This window comes from Narcine bancroftii, chromosome 2, assembly GCF_036971445.1.
Source record: "Narcine bancroftii isolate sNarBan1 chromosome 2, sNarBan1.hap1, whole genome shotgun sequence".
In the NCBI taxonomy this organism is placed as follows: domain Eukaryota; kingdom Metazoa; phylum Chordata; class Chondrichthyes; order Torpediniformes; family Narcinidae; genus Narcine; species Narcine bancroftii.
The window spans coordinates 294,679,118-294,699,666 of NC_091470.1; the positions used below are offsets into that span (position 1 = coordinate 294,679,118).

The following is a 20,549-nucleotide window of genomic DNA, read 5'->3' on the forward strand; positions in this document are numbered from 1 at the left end:
TCCTTTCAGTTAGTGTAATACAGGGCTATTATTTCTACTCCTCTAAAAATCAGTATTACACTGATCAAGAATGTGTCTGGATCAGCAAATGGACATAATTAAATGAATATCCTCTGGTTTTCTTGTTCTACACAGGAAAAACTGATTATTTGGAAGGCATATCTAAGTTGAGTTGATATGTCATTTTGGAAATTGGAAACAAAGCTTAATTGGTGATTGAAACTATTGCTGTCATATACAACTTCAGGGAAATTAATTATACATGATCCCCAAAGCATAATAAAGCAATGTATTCATTTCACCTTGTTTTAAATGACATTGTCCAATCTTTCATCTCTGAATATTTCCAGAGTAGAAGATTTAGAGGTACTTTTCAGGTGAGAAAGGGTGATAGAATAAGTTGAGTACTGAGGTTCTTTTTAAGGCAAAAGAACCTCTAATTGCAAAGGAGTAGGAAGGCTGGGCATGTTAAGTGTTTTGCTGTTATTGATTTAAAAATGGAGATGAGTAAAGATATCCCCAAACCAGACATTTAACAGTAATAAAGAGTGGCTTTCATCAACAGTGATTCCAAACAACCAAATGCATTATAATGTAGGAAACTACAATGTGATTTTTATGTAGCAAGCTCCTTGCAAATAATGATCCAATAATGGCCATATAGTCTGTTTTTAGAAATGTTTGTTGAAGAAACAAATGTGAGGCAGCATGGTTGGCGTAGTAGTTAGCGCAACACTGTTGCAACTCCAGCATTCAGGACAGTGGTTAGAAACCAACGCTGTTTGTATGTTGTCCCCATGTCTGCATAGGTTTTCCCTGAAGGCTCCAGTTTCCTCCCATCGTTCAAAAATGTGTAGGACAATTAGGTGTAAATTGGGCACCATGGACTCGTGGGCCAAAATGATCTATTACTGTACTGTATGTCTAAATTTGATAAATATAAATTTGTTAAACAGTTTATTTTTGGAATTGCTTACCTTTAGAATTATTCCATGGAATCTTTTGCATTCAACTGGGAGGTCAAGTAGAGAACATTGGTTGAAAAAGTAACAATGATGGTGTAACATTGTTCATCAGTGTGCTGAAGTGGGTAACTTGGATGGATTATGGGTTTGTCTTTATTCATTCTACAACATTCTAAATTAAGTGGAAGGTTTATAAATATCTCCACATTGTTATTTCTGGCAAATCTCAACTTATTCCACACATCATTTAAATACCCAGAATATAAGAGATGCTATTTTGAAGACGAGCTTAACTGAATTAAAGTTTCTAAGTGAGCAGCTATTTATCAACATGATATCAAAAATTAAAGATACAATCAAATTAATTTGAATATCTTTTTGTTCTATCCATAGTCCACTTAACAAAATTGGTGTAAGGAAGTAATTGGTAGGATTGGGTGGAGTGGGATTGTGGTTAAGTAGCTTGGAATCATTGCATATGGCTGGTTCTTAAAGTAGTCAGGGATGATAGCAAACACAGAATATTTAGTTTTGTTACAAAAACACACACAAATGCTGCAGAAACTCAGCAGGTCAAACAGTGCATTTATGTAGCAAAGGTGAAGATACAGAACCAACGTTTTGGGCTTGAGCCCTTCATCAGGGTGTGATTTAGTTTTGTATATTTGGATCCGAGATTATCCAATTTACTATCATGCTTCAAGAAAGGCAAGGCAGAATAAGCAAAAAGGAAACTTGAAAACCACTATGTGCTTGGCTACATAATTACTGATAACATACTTGAGAGAGGGTTGCACACTTGGAGAGCCTATAATTTCTAAGCAAGTTACTGCAAAATTGCCATTTAAAATACATTAAAGTAGATGTTTTGAATCTTAGAGTGATGTTAAGGTATCATAGTTGTTGGAGAATTGGAGGAAAATTATTAATTCTATGTTTTACTGAAATTTGTTCACAGCCCTGTTCCCTATATTTCCCAAAATGAAAGAGTACTGATGTTTAATCATTCTAAGCAACCCATATTGATCCATTGAGAGATTGTTGTGTTCAAATATGCTTTTTTTTTTAAAAAAAAAACGAAATGGCTTGATTAAGTACTCAGCTAATCATTTGAATTTGCACTGATCATTTATAATTCTTGCCTCTTCCATTCTTCGATTACTGTAGGAATTCACCATGCAGATTACAATCCATGCTTAATTGTTGTGCAGGTTGTCTCAGGTTTTTAAAGATATTTGGTAGTGCGGCTCTTATTCATATAATTGGCAACAAATGTAGAATGGACACAAAATGTACTCTAGTTGGGAGGTTTATATGTATTTCACCAAATTAAGTATGCTAGCATCTTTGCTAGTCAAGTCTTGGAGGACATGATCGTCAGACTGGACATGTGGTAGGTGGTATGAGGGTAAAATCCTATCTAACTTTCTATGATGAGTCTTCCACATTGAGGAGAATTTTCACTGATTTGTCTGGCACTGCTGTGCCGAATACGATAGATGCAGAATACCAAGTTTATTCAAAACAGGGTACCTGTGATTCACTGTCACCACCAGCAGTGGAAGAATGCAAAGAGGGAGAGGATAGAGCAGTGTAGTTAGTACAGTTACTGGATTTAAGCTGGAGTTCTGAACTCTGATCCAAGCATAAACATTCAAATCCCATAGCAACTCGTCGATAATACTGCCGAATGTTCAGTAATTAGAAAATAAAATCAATAACTTTCCAACAAGGCTGCTTTATCAGAGACAGGTGAGACATATCTCAGTTTTGTGCTGCATTGAGATCTGGTTAACAGAGAACAGACCAGATGCTGTGATCAGACTAGAGGTTTTTACAATTTAGACGATCAAAACACTAAATCTGGTAGAGGGAGGGGGCATTGTGTGGATTTTACTTAATACTTGCTGGTGCATAGATGTTTGGGTCATGTCAATCTCCTGCTCCACAGCCATAGAGCAAATCTCGATTAAATGCAGACACCTTTCTACCCTGAAGAGTTTTTAATCAGTGATTCTCACCGGAGTTGAATCCTTCCTGATGCCAATTGCAAACAGGCACTTGCAGAGTACATGTGAACTGTAAACCAGAGGCGGCCCACCCTGACACACTACAAATTATAGTTGGTGACTTTAACTGGGCCGATCTGAAGAAAACCTTGCCCAAATATCACCAGCATGTAATCTGGTGTACCATAGATCCCAGCCCACTTGATCACTGCTGCACTAAGATAAGAGGCCTATTGTTCTTTCCTGAGACTGGATTTTGGGAAGTTGGATTACTTGTTCCCTTTACATCCACAAAGATAGACCTGTAAAAGAGAGGCACAAGAGATCAGAACAGCCAGAAGGTGATTGGGAGGCTGAAAAAAGGTTGCAACACTGCCTTGAGTCATTGGATTGAGCAGTGTTGAAGAACTCGGCTGACTTTATCTAAATGGTTGTGGACTAGTATGTACCCACCAAATCATTCAAGGTTTTCCCATTCAGGGAATCTCTGGATGAACAATGAAATCTGGAACTTGCTGAGAGCCAGATCACAAGCATTTAAATCTAGAAATCCAGAACACGACGCAAGGAGCAGGTACTACTTATGAAAAGCCATCTCTTGGGCAGAGTAGAGATTCCAGATGAGAATAGAAGCCATGAAGGGTACCTGACAACTGTGGCAGAGTTGAAATGACATAACCTGCTGCAAACCTGAATCCAATGTTCCAGAAAAGCTTCACTCCCAGATGAATTCAATGCCTTCTATGCTTGATTTGACCACCAGAACAAGGAAGAACCACTGTGCCCTAATGATCTTCTACTGTCATTATCCGAGGATGATGTGTGGGCTGCCTTCAGGAGAGTGAATCCAAGCAAAGCATCCAGTCCAGATACAGAAAACTTGTGCGGACCAACTGGCCAATGTATTTATGGATATCTTCAACATCTCACTCTTGCAGGGCATGATACCCACCTGTTTCAAATAGTCTTCAGTTGTGCCTAAGGAGAGTGTAATAACTAACCGAAATGATGACCAACCAATGGCACTCACATCCACAGCTTGGAGAGGATGGACTTGAAGCATCTCAGCTCCTGTCTGAGCTGTGATGTGGTCTTACCACAGCAACAGGTCTGTGGCAGTTGGCATCTTACTGGCTCTACACAAAAACCCTGGAACATCAGGACAGCAAAGATGTACATATCAGGATGCTCTTTATTGACTGCAGTTTTTTTTTCCTCTATTTTCTTTTTTATTTTTTTAAATTTTTTTATTTTTCACACTATAAACCACATTGATCAAGATACATACATTTTCCTTTTCAAATATATACAGTGTTGTTTTCTTTCCCCCCCCCCTCCCTCAACACCATCATCCCCTCAAAACCTTTCAGTAAATTCCAAGACTTTGACCTCAATACTCTACTGTGATTGGATCCTGGATTTCCTCACATCCAGTCCCAAATTGGTGTGGATTGGCAAGAACATCTCCACAATCTCTCATCTGCACCAGAACATCACAAGGCTGCTTATTTAGCCCCCTGCTTGACTAGATTTGCACCTAGGATTGTGTAGCTCTAAATGACAATACCATTTACAAATGTGCTGACTAGAGTAGTGGGTTGTATAAAAAGGGGCAATGAGTCAGCATACAGGAGGGAGATTGAAAACTTGGCTGAATGGTGTACTAACAACAACCTCTTACTCCATATCACCAAAACCAAGGAGCAGATTGGAAACTTCAGGAGGAAGCCAGAAATGTACAATCCAGTGATCATTGGGGGATTTCGAGGTGGAGAGAGTGATGAAATTTAAATTCCTGGGAGTCACTATTTCGGAAGACCTAATGTCACTGTTAGAAGCACATCAGTACCTCAACTTCCTCAGGAGTTTGGGGAGGTTTGATATTACATTAGAAACCTTGGCAAGGTTCAACAGATGTATAGTGGAAATTGTGCTGACCAAGTGATCATGACCTGGTGTGGGGGTACTAATACCTCTGAGCAGAAACCCTACCAAATGTAGAGGAAAAAGTGCAGAACATCACTGGTGACATGGTTAGTATGGCGCTTAGCACAATGCTGTTACAGTACCAGTGACCCAGGTTTGAATCAGACGCTGTCTGTAAAGTTTATATGTTCTCCCCCGTGTTTGCATGTGTTTCCTTTGGGTGCTCCAGTTTCCTCCCATCCTTCAAAACATACAGGGGTTGAAGGTTAATTGGGTGGCATGGGCTCGTTGGTCAGAAGGGCCTGTTCCTGTGCTGTATGTTTTCTTAAAAAAAAATCACTGGAAAACTGCCCCCCCCCCCCACCCCCCCCTCCCCCATCATTTAAGAAAATTAACATGGAACACTGCCATTGGAGAGCAGTAGTAATCATCAAGGTTCCAGACCATCTAGGACATACACTGTTCCTGTTGCTACCATCAGGAAAGAGGTGTCAGTGCCACAAGACTTGTACCACCATGTTCAGGAACTACCCCTCACCATCAGACTCCTCAACAACAAACTCAATCAGAAACTCATTTAAGGGCTCTTCCTTTGCTCATTATTTATTACTCAATGATTTTTTTTGTATTGCACAGTTTGTTTACACTTTGTTTATATTTTTCTTTTGTATACATATGTATCTTGAGTGAAATTTAGTTATTGATAACTGCAGAAAAAAATCTCGGGTTTGTATGTGATATCATGTATGTACGCTGAAATAACTTTGAACTTTGAAATTTAAATCTCAGTAAAGGCTAATCACACAAGATTAAACCGGGAAGTCTGCAGACTTTGATTGCAGTGCAACGCACAAAAATGCTGGATAAGTTCAGCAGGTCACCTCGGCTAATCACAATAAAGTTAATTGAAGAACTGTTGCAAAAAACAATCTGAAATTGACTGTCTTGCTCCGAGGGCAGCTACGTGATTACAGGTGTACTGAGATTGGCTATTAACTGCAACATCGCTTTAGGATAATTTGGAAATGGGTAACAAAGATTGTCTTTGCCAGGTACACCCAGATCCTGTGTTTGAATAGATCAGTGGTTTTCAAAGTTATTCTTTCAGCTCACAAACCACCGTAAGTAATCCCTATGCCGCTCTATGATTAATAAGGGATTACTTCTGGTGGTTTGTGAATTGGAAGAAAAAGTTTGAAACCATTGTTTTAGTTGTACCGAATTGATTTGTTATGTGCACTGTTTTATAACTCCAAAGGAAATGGGCCAATGACAATTTTTCTCAGGCAAATTATTTCGGTTACAAGTCTAGAGCAGTGATTCTTAACCTTCCCTTCCCACTCACATACTACCTTAAACAATCCCTTACTAATCACAGAGCACCGATGGCATAGGGATAACTTAAGGTGGTATGTGAGTGGAAAACATAACTTTGAAAACTACTGGAATAGACTGGTCAAGATACTGATTTTGATTCACTGATTGTGGAAAAGTATTTCAGGGATAGCAGCAAATATTTTGGACACAAGATTTTTGCATAGTAGGGGAATTCATGGTTATGTGGAAAAGGCAGGTAGGAGGAGCTGGGACAACAGCCAGATCAACCATCATGATCTTTAACAGCTGAGCAACCTTGATGGGCCAGATGGTCAACTGCTCCTATTTCTTGCGTTCAAAAGTGTGGTGACAACCGAAGTGAAGCTGCAACATGGGACATCCTACAATAAAACCAAGTAATTTCCCAATGGAGCAGATTGAAGTTTTGCAGATCCACAGATCCAGTTCACAATAAGAGGGTGAAGTAATAATCTAGTAAAATGAAGTATTGAAAGTTAATATTAACCTTAAGCAAGCATGTGATGGACATTGAGAAGAGGCATTGACACAGCAGGAATTGAAATTTGTGCCATTCTATTGAGAGGGAGAGAGGTTTGGTTGTTTATCTTGTCCTTATAATATTCTTAGTTGCTGTTTCAAGTGAATGCCTGGTTGGGGAATGGGGGAAGCAAATGTATTGAGGTGAGAGGATTTAAACAGCTTTGCTTTATAAATAATAACCAGCTTCTTTAAAATGCATTTTCAGTTCAGAAGAATTCTAAATTTTCCATGGCCATTTTAGAGCAAGTGATTTTTCTAGTAACTTAGGACATTCTCTCGGCATGTTTGATGACAATGTCTTGGAAAAATGTTTCATTTCTCGTCTCTTGTCAATGTTTGAATGTCAGGGACATTAAAGTACATTGGAACCTGTGGGGGGATGGGGGAATACAAATCAAAGAAAAAAATTATTTAGGGTTAAGTCATCTACAAACAGCCGATAACACTTAATTATCCAAATTAAATTCAAAAGGATATAGGCTTCACTTAATTTCTGGTAATCAATTTGTCCTACTTTCTGTGAACGGAGTGCTGTATTAGTGTTTGACAGTATAGGGTAAATAAGCAGTGTAAGCTTAATATCATCTGATTGTACATGCACTGTCTTTCCAGACCATGGTGCACACACAAAAATGAACTATACATAGTGCATAAAGATCACATAAATAATCAAAATAAATATATATAAATATTTGGGATGACTTTCACAGTTATAGGATGCTGTTTATCAGTCTCACAAGTTGTGGGAAGAAACTATTCCACAGCCTTGCAGTCCTGAATTTGATGCTCTTGTATCACCCACCACCTTGATGGGAGCAGGTTGAAGATAGTGTGCTCTGAATGGGAAGGGTCTCTATTTCCTTGAGTCCTATTTGGAATCAAATGTCATCTATAGAGGAAAGGGAGATCCCAGTGATCTCCTTGGCTGTTTTAATGATCCTCTGTTTTGACCTCCAGTCTGGCAACTACCATAATACCACACCATAATGCAGCCAGACAGGACACTCAATTGTGTTCCTGTGGTCAAGATAGGGACTGGCAGACCCCTCAGCTCAGGATTTGGGAAGCAAGCAGAAGATCGCATGTTTTTTGTGAGACTTTGAGAAGTTTGACAGATAACTATACCTGGAAAAAAAGTGGTAAGGTATTAATGTTAGCAATGGTGTTTGGGCCAGGTGATAAGGCCCAATCAGGTTTGTGCATTGTTGTTGTAATACACAATTTTCATCTATTTCAGGCCATTTGGCATTTTGTGTTTTGATTAGTGCATCCCTACTGAAATGTTACAAACTCAACAATAATTGTTCAGGTATTTTATTCATAGCATTGATGACCACCTCAATTTCTTTTGTTTCAGATAAACATGGCTATAATAAAATTGGGAAGAAAGGAAATGGACCTTCTGGAAGCTCGTTTTTCATGTGGTTTATGATAATTGCTTTGCTTGGAGTATGGTCATCGGTGGCTGTTGTTTGGTTTGACTTGGTGGATTATGAAGATGTTTTGGGTAAGTTCATAAATATTTTAAATTTACAACAGAAAGAAAGCTCCATCCTTGTAGGATGCTTGGTCTGGAAAAGTGGAGTTAATAAATTTGTTTTTTTGCCTCAATATTTCTTGATAGTTATTTCATTAACTTCATTCAGTACATCAGTTGTCATTTTGAGTCACAATTGCAATTGAAACAATTGTGGCCTTTGTTTGGCTTCCATATACATGTCCCTTTTCACTGCTCCTGCTCCACAGCAGATGCAATATCACTGGCTCTCCGCTCAGCTCTGGATCACCTTGTCAACAGCAACATGTATTTCAGGCGATTCTTCATTGGCAAAAAACAGGAAGGGGTCATGAGAATTGTATGGTAGGAAGGAATTAAGAAAGAACTCAGGAGAAGTAGAAGGAGTCATGAGAAGGCCTTGACAAGTTGGATTAAGGAAAGCCCTAAGTTGTTCTATGTGTGTGTGAAGAACAGAAGGATGACGAGAGTGAAGATAAGTCTGCTTAAAGATAAAGGAGGCAACATGTCTGGAGGCAAAGGAGGTTATGGAGATCCCAAATGAATACTTTTCTTCAGTATTCACCAGAGAAAAGGATCTTGGTCAAGGTAAAGTCAGAATAATGCAGGCTTGTCTGCTGGATTATGTGGATATTAAGAAAGAGGAAGTGCTGGATCTTCTTAAAAACATGAGGATTGATGTCCCTGGGACCAGATGTGATATACCTCTGGTTGCTATGGGAAAATAGGGAAGAGATTGCCAAGGCATTGGCAATGATCTTTGCATCCTCCTTAGACTCAGGGGAGGTGATGGAGGATTGGAGAATAGCAAAGTAGACCCTTTTTTAAAAAAAGGAAGTGAGGGAATCCTGGGAATTTTAGACCAACGATTCTTGCATCAGTGATGGCAAACTATTCGAGAGGGTTCTGAAAGACAGGATTTATGAGCATTTAGAGAATTATAGTCGGGGATAATCAGCCTTGTGAGGGGAAGAATGTGCTTCACAAGCTAAATTGAGTTTTTTGAGGAGGTCATTAATGTAATTGATGAAAGTGGGGTAGTAGATGTATATATGGATTTGATAAGGCCCCCTATGAGAAATTAGCCCAAAAGCTCATGAGACATGGGATCTATCAAACCTTGACTATGTGGATTCAGAATTGGCTTGCCTGCAGAATGCAGAGAGTAGTAGTGGAAGGAAAGTATTTTGCCTGGAGTTTAGTGACTCATGGAGTTTTGCAGGGATCTCCATGAGTCCTGGGACCCCTATAGATGAAAAAGCAGAAGGATGGGTCAGTAATTTTGTGCATTATATGTAGGTCAGATGAGTTGTGAATAGAGTTGAAGGTTGTCGTATTTAACAACAGTGTATAGATAGAATGCAGAGTTTGGCGGAAATGTAGCAGATGGAGTTCAGTGAAATGATGCATTTTGGAAGGTCAAATTTGAAGGCTGAGTACATGGCTAATGGAGGGATATTTAACAATATAGAAGAAGGGACGGACCTTGGGGTCCAAATCCATAGGTCACTTAAGGTTGCTGCGCAGGTTGATAGAATAGTTAAGAAGGCCTATGGAATGCTAGGTTTCACTAGTCGGGGGATTGTTCAAGACCTATGAGATGTTGCAGCTCTTTAAATCTCTGGTGAGACCCACCTTGTTACAGGAAGGATGTGGAAGCTATAGAGAGGATGCACAGGCGATTTACCAGTATGTTGTTTGCATTGTAAAATATATTTCTTATTAGGCAAGGTTAGTTTTTGTCTTTGGAGCAAAGAAGGATGAGAGGTGACTTGATAGAGGTTTACAGGATATATATATATATATATATATCCTGTAAACCTCTATCTATATATATGTGTATGTGTGTATATATATATATATATATATATAATAGCCAGGACTTTTTATCCAGGGTGGGTGTAGTAAACACCAGAGGACATCTGTACAAAGTGAAGGGAGAAAAGTTTAGGGGAGACATCAGAGGAATGCTTTGCCAGGGCTGGTGGTAGAGGCTGGAATCATAGGGGCATTTAAGAAACTATCAGATGGGGGCATGGATGGAAAAAAAAATAGAGGGTTATGGGGTAAGATAGGTTTAGTTTTATTTGGCTAGTCATATATGGGTTGGCACAACATTGTGGGCTGATGGGCCTGTTCTGTCCTGTGCTGTAATGTTCTGTGTTGCAGCTCAGCTTTCAATACCATCATGCCCTTAGTGCTAATCAACAATCTGCAAAAATCTAGGCCTCTGCACTCCCTTCTGTAACTGGATCCTTGACTTCCTCATCAGAAGACTAGTCAGTATGAATCAGAAACAACATCTCTCCTCTCTTATGATCAACATGGGCACACCTCAAGAATGTGTGCTTACCCTGCTGCCCTACTCTCTTTACACCCATGTCTGTATACCCAGGCACAATCAAAATGCCATCTGCAAATTTGTTGATGACACTACGGTTGTCGGCAGAATCGCAGATGGCATTGAAGTTTAAAAGAATAAGAGGGGTCAGCTAATTGAGTGCTGTCACAGCAATTTTTCACTTACTGTTAGGAAAGCCGAAGAGCTGATTGTTCAGGACAGTCAAATCATGAGAACACGAGCCAGTCCTCATCAAGGAGTCGGCAGTGGAAAGGGTCAAGAACTTCACATTCTCAGATGTCAACATCTCTGAAGATCTCTCCTAGGGCCTCCATTTGATGCAATCACAAAGAAGATTTGCTGGCAGCTATACTTTGTGAGGAGTTTTAGGAGATTTGGTATGTCACTAAAGACTTGCAAATTTCTACAGATGTACCAAGGAGAGGATTCTGACTGGTGGCACCGCTGACTGGTGTGGAGGTGCCAATGCAAAAAGACAGGAAAAAGAGTTGTTAACTCAGCTAGTGCCATCATGGGCATCAGTTTTCACTCCATCGTGGACATCGAAAAGAGGTGGTGTCTTAAGAAAGCGGCCTTTATCCTCAAAGACCCTCATCACCTTGGTCATGCTCTTTTCACACTGCTATCACATAGAAGGATTTACAGGAACCTGAAGACGAACACTCAGCTGCACAAGGGAAGCTTCTTCCCCTCTGTAGTCAGATTTCTGAATGGACAATGAATCACAGACATGGCCTCACTTTCTCTTATTTTTGCACTAATTTATTTATTTTTGAAATGAAATTTATAGCAATATTTCTACTGTGGTGGTGCCTCAAAACAATGAATTTTGTGACATTTTCATGATAATAATTTCTTATTCTGTAGTTATAGATCAATCTGCCTTTAATCCAGCTATATGCCCATATTGTCCAGTAAAATCTTTGAAATGTATAAGAACTGTAGATTTATAAATATTATTTTCTAATTAAAGGCCAGTTGTAGCACTCTCCACTTAGCAAGAAGAGCAATTCTGTTCAAATGGAAAGATGAGTTCCCACCTACACATCATCAATAGCTATTCAATATTATATCATTTTTAAATCTGGAGGAAATTAGGCATGATCAAGATTTCTTTTGATAAGACCTGGGGCCCATTTCCAGCTCACTTCCATAATTTGACTAATTGGGTGCGATGATGAACGTCCCTGGGTGTTCTTGTTTGGATCCCCTGAGGCTGCTTGTTCGGATTTAATACGACACACAATATGAATTATAACTTTGATTGCTGTGGGTTTGAATTTTTTTCTTACTTTCCTCTTACAATATTTTACCTATTATCCATTATTGGATTTTGAATTAAGTAGTATTGCTACTGGACCATATGTTAATATTTGTTAATCTGCAAAGGTTTCATTGCATTTGATTTTTTTTTTGTTTTGTTTTTCTGATAAAACTCAATAAATTATCAAAAAAGATAATTTTAAAAGAAAGAACTGTAGAGCCACCAACATATAGCATATATATTTAAAAAAAATACACACACACACACACACACACACACACACACACACACACACACACACACACACACACACACACACACACACACACACACACACACACACACACACACACACACAGATGAGCTTCAAGCCCACTGCCTCATTTGTTTGCAACTGGATTTAACTACTGTTATTTGATTTCCAGGAATAATGTATGAATTAAATATGTATATTTATATGTAGTATATTAAATTTCAGTCAAAATTTACATTGTAATGATTAAGAATTAATAACTAAAATCAAATTAAAAGTTTACTGATCCATTTAGAACATTGTTCTCAAACGTATCTGAACTGAGTGATGGTTGTTTTTCATGGGTGTTTAAAAGTTTTACTTTTATCGTGCATGCAGCAAAAGCAAAGGAATTCCGTTATAATTTTTCAGAGGTATTACAAGGTAGGATTTCTACCCTACATGCTCTCTTCTCCTTTCCTGAAATCTTCTGTGTTCATTTTTTTAGATGTAATTGTGTTCATCTTTGGTGTATCCTGAAATTTGCAGTGGAGAAAACATTGTACATGGTATTTTTAGGATGTTTTTTGTTTTCCAAAATACTGAATGTGGGAAGATAGATGTGCAAGAAATTTTGCCAAAACATATCATTCTATATGTGGTTTTTTTAAATCAAGCTTTGATCATTTCTCTGATCCACCTTTTTGCCAAGTGGCTGAAATTTCAGAAATGTGGGATTTTCTGTTTTCCCCAAGTGAGAATGATGGTATTTGATGGTGCTGGTCGGTTTGGGGTGTTGTGTGCTCAGAATAGAGCCAGGGACAAAGCATGCGGCCTTGGGATAAGAACTCAAAAGTTAAAGGGAAACTCAGCAGGTTATGCAGCATCCATGGAAAGCAATAAGCAATCGCCATCTCAGGCGTGAACCCTTCATCTATGCCAAAAATCTGGCAGATGCCTGAATAAGTAGGCGAGGGAAAAGGAGAAAGGAGGAGCACAGGCTAGCAGGTAATAGGTGGGAGGGTGAAGAGAAAGAAGCTGGTATGTGATTGGGGAAGAGGAAGAGGGCCAAGAAAGATGCTCTCTGATGGGAGAAAGGAATGGAAAGGGCTGGCTGGGGAGCTAGATAAAATGAATGGGATGGATGAGGAAAAGTGGGAAATTAGGAGAAGGGGTTACCAGAAATTAGAGAAGTTAATATTGATGCCATCTGTTTGGATATTGCCAAAGTGAAAAACAAGGTGTTCCTACAACTTTCCACTAACCTCAACCCGATGATACGCAAGCCCATGGACAGAAGCATCAGAGTGGCAATGCAATCCAGAATTGAAGTAGCTAACCACTGGAAGGTCCCTGTTCTTGCAGTGGATAGACCAATGATGCTCAACAAAGCTATTTTTCCCTCAAGCTGCATCCAATCCTCCCTGATGTAGAGGAGGCCGCAATGGATGCAGTAAATGACTCTTAGGAATTCACAGGTGAAATGTTGCTCCATTGGAAAGACTGTTTGAGGCTCCGAATAGTGATGAGGGAGGACGTGTGCCACAAGCTTAGAATTTGCTTTTGTCATAGGGATAGAAACCAGGGGATAATTGGTGTGAAGGGATGAGTGGACAAGGGAGTCACTCTAGAAAGCAAGTAGGGGAAGATGGATCTGGTGATGGGATCAAGGTGTAGGTGGTGGAAATTGGACGAAGAGGCTGGTGGGCTGATAAGTGAGGATGAGGGAAACCCTGTGTCTGTTGCGTCATTGGGTGGAGGGGAGGGGTGAGGGCAGAAAAGCTGGAAATAGAGATGTGGATGAGGGCTGAGGGGAAGCCATGTTTTCTAAAAGAGGAGGACATCTCCAATGTCTGGGAATGGAAAGCCTCAGTGTGGGTGCAGAGACTGAGAAAGTGAGAGAAATATATAGAATTCTTGAGAGAGACCGGTTGGTAAGATGTGTAGTTAGGGTAATTGTGGAAGTTAGTGGGTTCATAAAAGATGTCGATAATTTGTCTCCCAAAATGGAAATGAGAGATTGAGAAAGGGGAGACCGTTACTGGACTAAATAAATTTGAGGTCAGGGTGGCAAAGTTAATTATAGTTGACAACTTCATCATGGGAGGCAGCTCCAATGTAGTTATCAATATAACGAAAAAGGAGTTGAGAACCATGGATTGCGCCAAACAGCCAATGTAAAGGCAGACAAAGCTAGGGCCTGTTGGAGTAGCCATAGCTACACCTTTAATGCCAATAACTTTGGCTTCATCCACTTTTTTCAAATGCTGGTGAAAGAAAGTGTAAGGCATGACTTGCTTTGTTGGCCAAGACATTGAGTTCAAGAGTTGGGATGCAATGTTTTTGTTGTCCAAAATATTGGAGATGCTGCATTTGGCATATTATGAATAGTTCTGATAATCACACTGCACCAAGGATGTGATTAATCCAGAGAGGCTGCAGAAAAACATCACAAGGTTGTAATCTGAATTGGAGGGCTTGAGTTAAAAGGAGAAATGGATAGGCTTCGTGTGTTTTCCAATGCTGGGAAAAGAAGTAAAGAGGTAACTTGGCAGAGGTACAATATATAAATATCTTGGTTGAGGCATCTATATTGTAGATGGTCAGAATGTTTCCCATAATAGGGGTGTCTAAAATTAGAGGGCATAGGCTTAAGATAAAAAAGAAGCTGTTTAAAGGTGATTTGTGGGTTAAAATGTTCACATGAAGTGTCGTTGTATCTGGAATGAGCTTCCAGTGTCGATGGTGAAGGCCAGAACAGTAACAATGCTTAAGAGGCATCGGATCAGGTGCTTGAACGAACAGGTCATTGTGGGATTTGGAATCAATTCTGGCAAGTTGGATTAGTATAGATGTGTATGGTGGCCAACATAAATGAAGTGAACTACATGACTGTTTCTATTCTGTAGAAGTATGACTAATGAAATTGATTTCGATTTAATGACATGATAATTGATTTTTTAACTTTGTTGCACTTTCTTAAAATGTGTCATGGTATCTTAAAATGTGTCGTGGTATATAAAACTTGTCTATCATTTCAATTATGCAACATGATATCTGATTAAACTTCTGACCAAGGTTAATTGAGTAAAATATTTTAAAATCAAATTTTCCTTTTTCCTGTCAGTTTTTAAAAATTGTCAACATCTGACAAGTCTGGTTTACCATTTAAGTTGTATCTTATCACATTTAAAATCCCTCTGTACATTAATAAAACAGCAATACTTTGGAGTAACTTGTAGAATAAGCTAAAAGATAAGATTTGCTAAATTTTTAAACAGACCTTCAAGGGGCTTCAAAGTTGAAAATTTGAGAGTCCAGTGTTTGTATGTTTCTGTCAGGATCAAAGGCAAGATTAGAAGGCATAAGGAACCTTGGTTTTTGAGGGATATTGGGAATCTGGTTTGGAAGAAGAGAGGGGTATATACCAGGTATAGGCAACATGGAGCAAATGAGGTACTTAAGGAGTATTAAAAATACAAGAAAAACCTCAAGAAAGAAATCAGGAAGGTTAAAAGATGTCATGAGGATGTTTTGGCCGACAATGTGAAGGAAAATACTAAGGGTTTCTACAAGTATATTAAGAGCAAAAAGATAGTAAGGGACCAAATTAGTCCCCTTGAAGATCAGGGTGATCAGCTTTGTATGGAGCGAAAAGAGACGGGAGAAGTCTTGATGTGTTTTTTTTTCATCAGTATTCACTCAAGAAGGACATAGAGTTGTGGGAAGAAAGGAAAACAAGCAGCGAGGTCATGGAACCTATACTGATTAAAGAGGAGGAAGTGCTTGCAGTCTTAAAGGAAATAAGGGTGGATAAATCCCCAGTCCCTGACAAGATATTCCCTAGGACCTTGAAGGTGGCTGGTGTAGAAATTGCAGGAGCTCTGGCAGAAATATTTAAATGTTCTTAGCCATGGGTGTGGAGCCAGAAGATTGGAAGGTAGCTCACCTTATTTTGTTGTTTAAAAAAGGCTCAAAAGTAACCCTGGAAATTATAAGCCAGTGAGCCTGATGTAAATTATTGGAAGGTGTTCTAAGAGATCAGTTATATTAATTATTTGGATAGACATGGACTGAGTGGTAGGTCGTGTTTAACTAATCTTTTAGTTTTTTGAGGAGGTTACCAGGGAAGTTGACAAAAGAGGCTGTGGTTGTTGTCTATATGGACAAGGCCTTTGACAAGGTCCCACGTGGGAGGTTAGTCAGGAAGGTTCAGATGCTAGGTATTCATGGTGAAGTAATGAACTGGATTCGACAATGGCTGGATGGGAGAAGCCAGAGTGTAGTGAAGGATGATTGCTTCTCTTTCTTTTTCAATCTTTTTTTATACTCTATTCTTCCCTCCACTGCAATGGGTGAAAATGGAAAAAAAAAATCAAAAGTATTGTATAGTAAATTTAGAAATTAAACCAATACAAAATTTTTCAATTAGCTCTATTTTGGGAGCTGCTCTCCCTTTTACTTTTACTAAATTATATAAACAAATTGATAATCCAATGGCTAAACATACACTACGTATATGGTTTCAATTCCGGAGATTTTTTGGCCTAAGTCATTTTATCTTGGAAACTCCTATTGTACTAAATTTCCTTTTTCATCACTCTCTAATTGATCAAGCTTATTTACTCTGGAAAGTTAAAGGTATAACATGCTTTTCGGATTTATTCTTGGATAACTCTTTCAAGTCATTTGAACAATTATCCATGAAATATGATTTACCTCGATCTCATTTCTTTCGATATTTGCAGATTAGGAGTTTCTTAGTTTCGACTTTACCCTCTTTTCCCAATCGGGAGACTACGACTGTTTTAGAGGATATACTATATTCAAAATTCCCTCCAAAAGGTGTGATATCTAAATTATATAATTACAAAAATAAATTCTGGGACTTTTGAAAAGTTTAAAAATGATTGGGAAAGAGAACTCAACCTTCATATTTCTAATGAAAATTGGAATAAAATTCTGCGACTGGTAAACTCTTCTTCTCTATGTGCAAAACATTCACTAATACAGTTTAAAGTTGTTCATAGAGCTCATATGTCTAAAGATAAACTCCATCGCTTTTATTCTCATATCGATCCTATATGTGATAAATGTCAATTGGAAATAGCTTCCCTTACACATATGTTTTGGTCCTGTCCCTCTTTACAGAATTATTGGAAGGAAATTTTTTCCATTATATCTACTGTTTTGAATATTGATTTACAACCACATCCCATTACTGCAATTTTTGGATTACCTATGATAGATTTGACTTATTTATCTCTTCCTGCGGATCGTATGATTGCTTTTCTTACACTAATGGCTAGAAGATCTATACTATTAAATTGGAAAGAGGTAAATCCTCCCACTTTTTTCCAATGGTTTACCCAAACCATACTATGTTTAAATTTAGAGAAAATTAGAAACTCTGTCTATGAATCCCCTTCTAAGTTTGAGTTAACCTGGCGACCATTTATTCAATATTTTCATTTGTGGTGAGTTGATCTGGCTCTGTTTTCTTTCTATGATTATGTATGATAATTGGGCTGTAAGATGAGATCGGAGTGATCGGCGTGGTTTAGCTATATCTGTAGGTTTTTTTTAAAGTTTTTTTTTTAAAGTTTTTTTTAATTCAGATTTGTTTTTTCTTTTTTGGGTTTTTTTTTCACTTATTTCATATATTGTTATTAATTATATCTTTTTTTTTAGAGATAGTTCACACCCTAAACTGATCAAAAATTTTTTTATGATATATTTTTATTCTGTAATATTATTGTTTAATATCTCTGTATTAATTCATTACTTACTATGTATTTTTTTTATATCTCTTTGAACTGTATGTGTTTATAAATTATAATAATAATAATAAAAAGATTGAAAAAAAAGTATTGTATAAAAAAAAACCCCACCTAACCTACCTACTCTAATAAAAAAAACTAATAAAAACCAGTTGAGCTGCTTATCCTGAGGGTTGGATCATTTTGTAGTTTTTGGTCCCTATCTTTCTTTTTTCTTTGGCTTGGCTTCGCGGACGAAGATTTATGGAGGGGGTAAAAGTCCACGTCAGCTGCAGGCTCGTTTGTGGCTGACAAGTCCGATGCGGGACAGGCAGACACGGTTGCAGCGGCTGCAGGGGAAAATGGGTTGGTTGGGGATGGGTGTTGGGTTTTTCCTCCTTTGCCTTTTGTCAGTGAGGTGGGCTCTGCGGTCTTCTTCAAAGGAGGTTGCTGCATGCCAAACTGTGAGGCGCCAAGATGCACGGTTTGAGGCGATATCAGCCCACTGGCGGTGGTCAATGTGGTAGGCACCAAGAGATTTCTTTAGGCAGTCCTTGTACCTTTTCTTTGGTGCACCTCTGTCACGGTGGCCAGTGGAGAGCTCGCCATATAACACGATCTTGGGAAGGCGATGGTCCTCCATTCTGGAGACGTGACCCATCCAGCGCAGCTGGATCTTCAGCAGCGTGGACTCGATGCTGTCGACCTCTGCCATCTCGAGTACTTCGACGTTAGGGATGAAAGCGCTCCAATGGATGTTGAGGATGGAGCGGAGACAACGCTGGTGGAAGCGTTCTAGGAGCCGTAGGTGATGCCGGTAGAGGACCCATGATTCGGAGCCGAACAGGAGTGTGGGTATGACAACGGCTCTGTATACGCTTATCTTTGTGAGGTTTTTCAGTTGGTTGTTTTTCCAGACTCTTTTGTGTAGTCTTCCAAAGGCGCTATTTGCCTTGGCGAGTCTGTTGTCTATCTCATTGTCGATCCTTGCATCTGATGAAATGTTGCAGCCGAGATAGGTAAACTGGTTGACCATTTTGAGTTTTGTGTGCCCGATGGAGATGTGGGGGGGCTGGTAGTCATGGTGGGGAGCTGGCTGATGGAGGACCTCAGTTTTCTTCAGGCTGACTTCCAGGCCAAACATTTTGGCAGTTTCCGCAAAGCAGGACGTCAAGCGCTGAAGAGCTGGCTCTGAATGGGCAACTAAAGCGGCATCGTCTGCAAAGAGTAGTTCACGGACAAGTTTCTCTTGTGTCTTGGTCCCTATATAATTTAAAAAAAGGTAGAACTATATCTCATCTGGAAGATTAGTACATCTAATCACATTAGAAACATTTTCTTCATATGAAAATAAGACATTAAAAGGTCGATATCTATTTTTTCTAAACTTAAACAAGACATAGTATGAGAAAAACACTGAAATGCTGTTTGAGGTCTGGATTTTTTTCCAATTGAATAGGATAGCTCTTCTAGCTAGCAATGTAGGAAGGGCCACAACACATTGAACAGGTACAGAAAAACTCTTGTCTGGGTCAATAACCCTGAAAAGAGCAGTTAATGGATTGGGTTGTAGCTCCACCTGGAGTATAGTTGAAAAGATATTAAAAAAAATATTTCCAATAGTTTTCTAAGGATGAACAAGACCAAAACATATGTCAATGTAGCAATATCAGATTTGCATCTGTTACAAGTAGGGTTAATATTAAAAAAAGATAGAAACCAGTTTAATTTTGGACATGTAAACACGATGCACCACTTTGAATTAGATTAATGAATGTCAGGCACATATAGAAGAGGTACTTATCAGTTTAAAAATCTTGTCCCATAGATCCTCAGGTAAGGGTCTTGCAGGTTACAGTCCCCATGCCTTTCTAATTTTATCATGAAGTACTGGATGTTATTTTAATCTACCATATAATTCCATTTAACCCATTCTGAGAGGGATTCAATTGAAAAATATTATCAACTAAATCTGATGGATATACCATGACTTTCAAAATGGAGAAAAAGCATTTGTGATAGTATTAAAAACACTAAGTCCATGAATCAGGAGTACACAAAGGCCCTTTGCAAACATGCAAGCTACTTCTATATTCACCTTGCCTCTGCAAGAAGCTGTGGTGCCCATGTTGGCCTCTTCAATTGCCTCACAACCCATAAACCTGAATGGAAGCAAGCTAACTTCAATTCAATGTCACATTAGTAAACATCATGAAGAAGAGCAAGACTGGGACTGACCCCATAGAAATGCTAATTAAAGCAGATCCAGTTTGCAATGTGGTATTTTATTTTTCAAAACTACAAAATACTGTCTTGCAAAATAATCTAGTGGGAAATGCCTTGAGATTTCTTTTCTTTGGCTTGGCTTCGCGGACGAAGATTTATGGAGGGGTATGTCCATGTCTGCTGCAGGCTCGTTGGTGACTGACAAGTCCAATGTGGGACAGGCAGGCACGGTTGCAGCGGTTGCAAGGGAAAATTGGTTGGTTGGGGTTGGGTGTTGGGTTTTTCCTCTTTTGTCAGTGAGGTGGGCTCTGCGGTCTTCTTCAAAGGAGGTTGCTGCCTGCCGATCTGTGAGGCACCAAGATGCACGATTGGAGGCGAGATCAGCCCACTGGCGGTGGTCAATGTGGCAGGC

The 20,549-nt window shown here is 39.0% G+C and overlaps 1 protein-coding gene across 3 annotated transcripts in view; it reads left to right on the plus strand.

Annotated features, from left to right (window-relative positions):
- The window catches only part of asph (aspartate beta-hydroxylase), a 175,919-nt gene that overhangs the window by 41,470 nt on the left and 113,900 nt on the right, over positions 1-20,549 (plus strand). For all 3 annotated transcript variants that reach the window (XM_069921406.1, XM_069921404.1, XM_069921405.1), the window contains exon 2: positions 8,136-8,285. In XM_069921406.1, the coding sequence (XP_069777507.1) occupies positions 8,136-8,285 (150 nt within the window). The remainder of the gene's footprint in view (positions 1-8,135; positions 8,286-20,549) is intronic.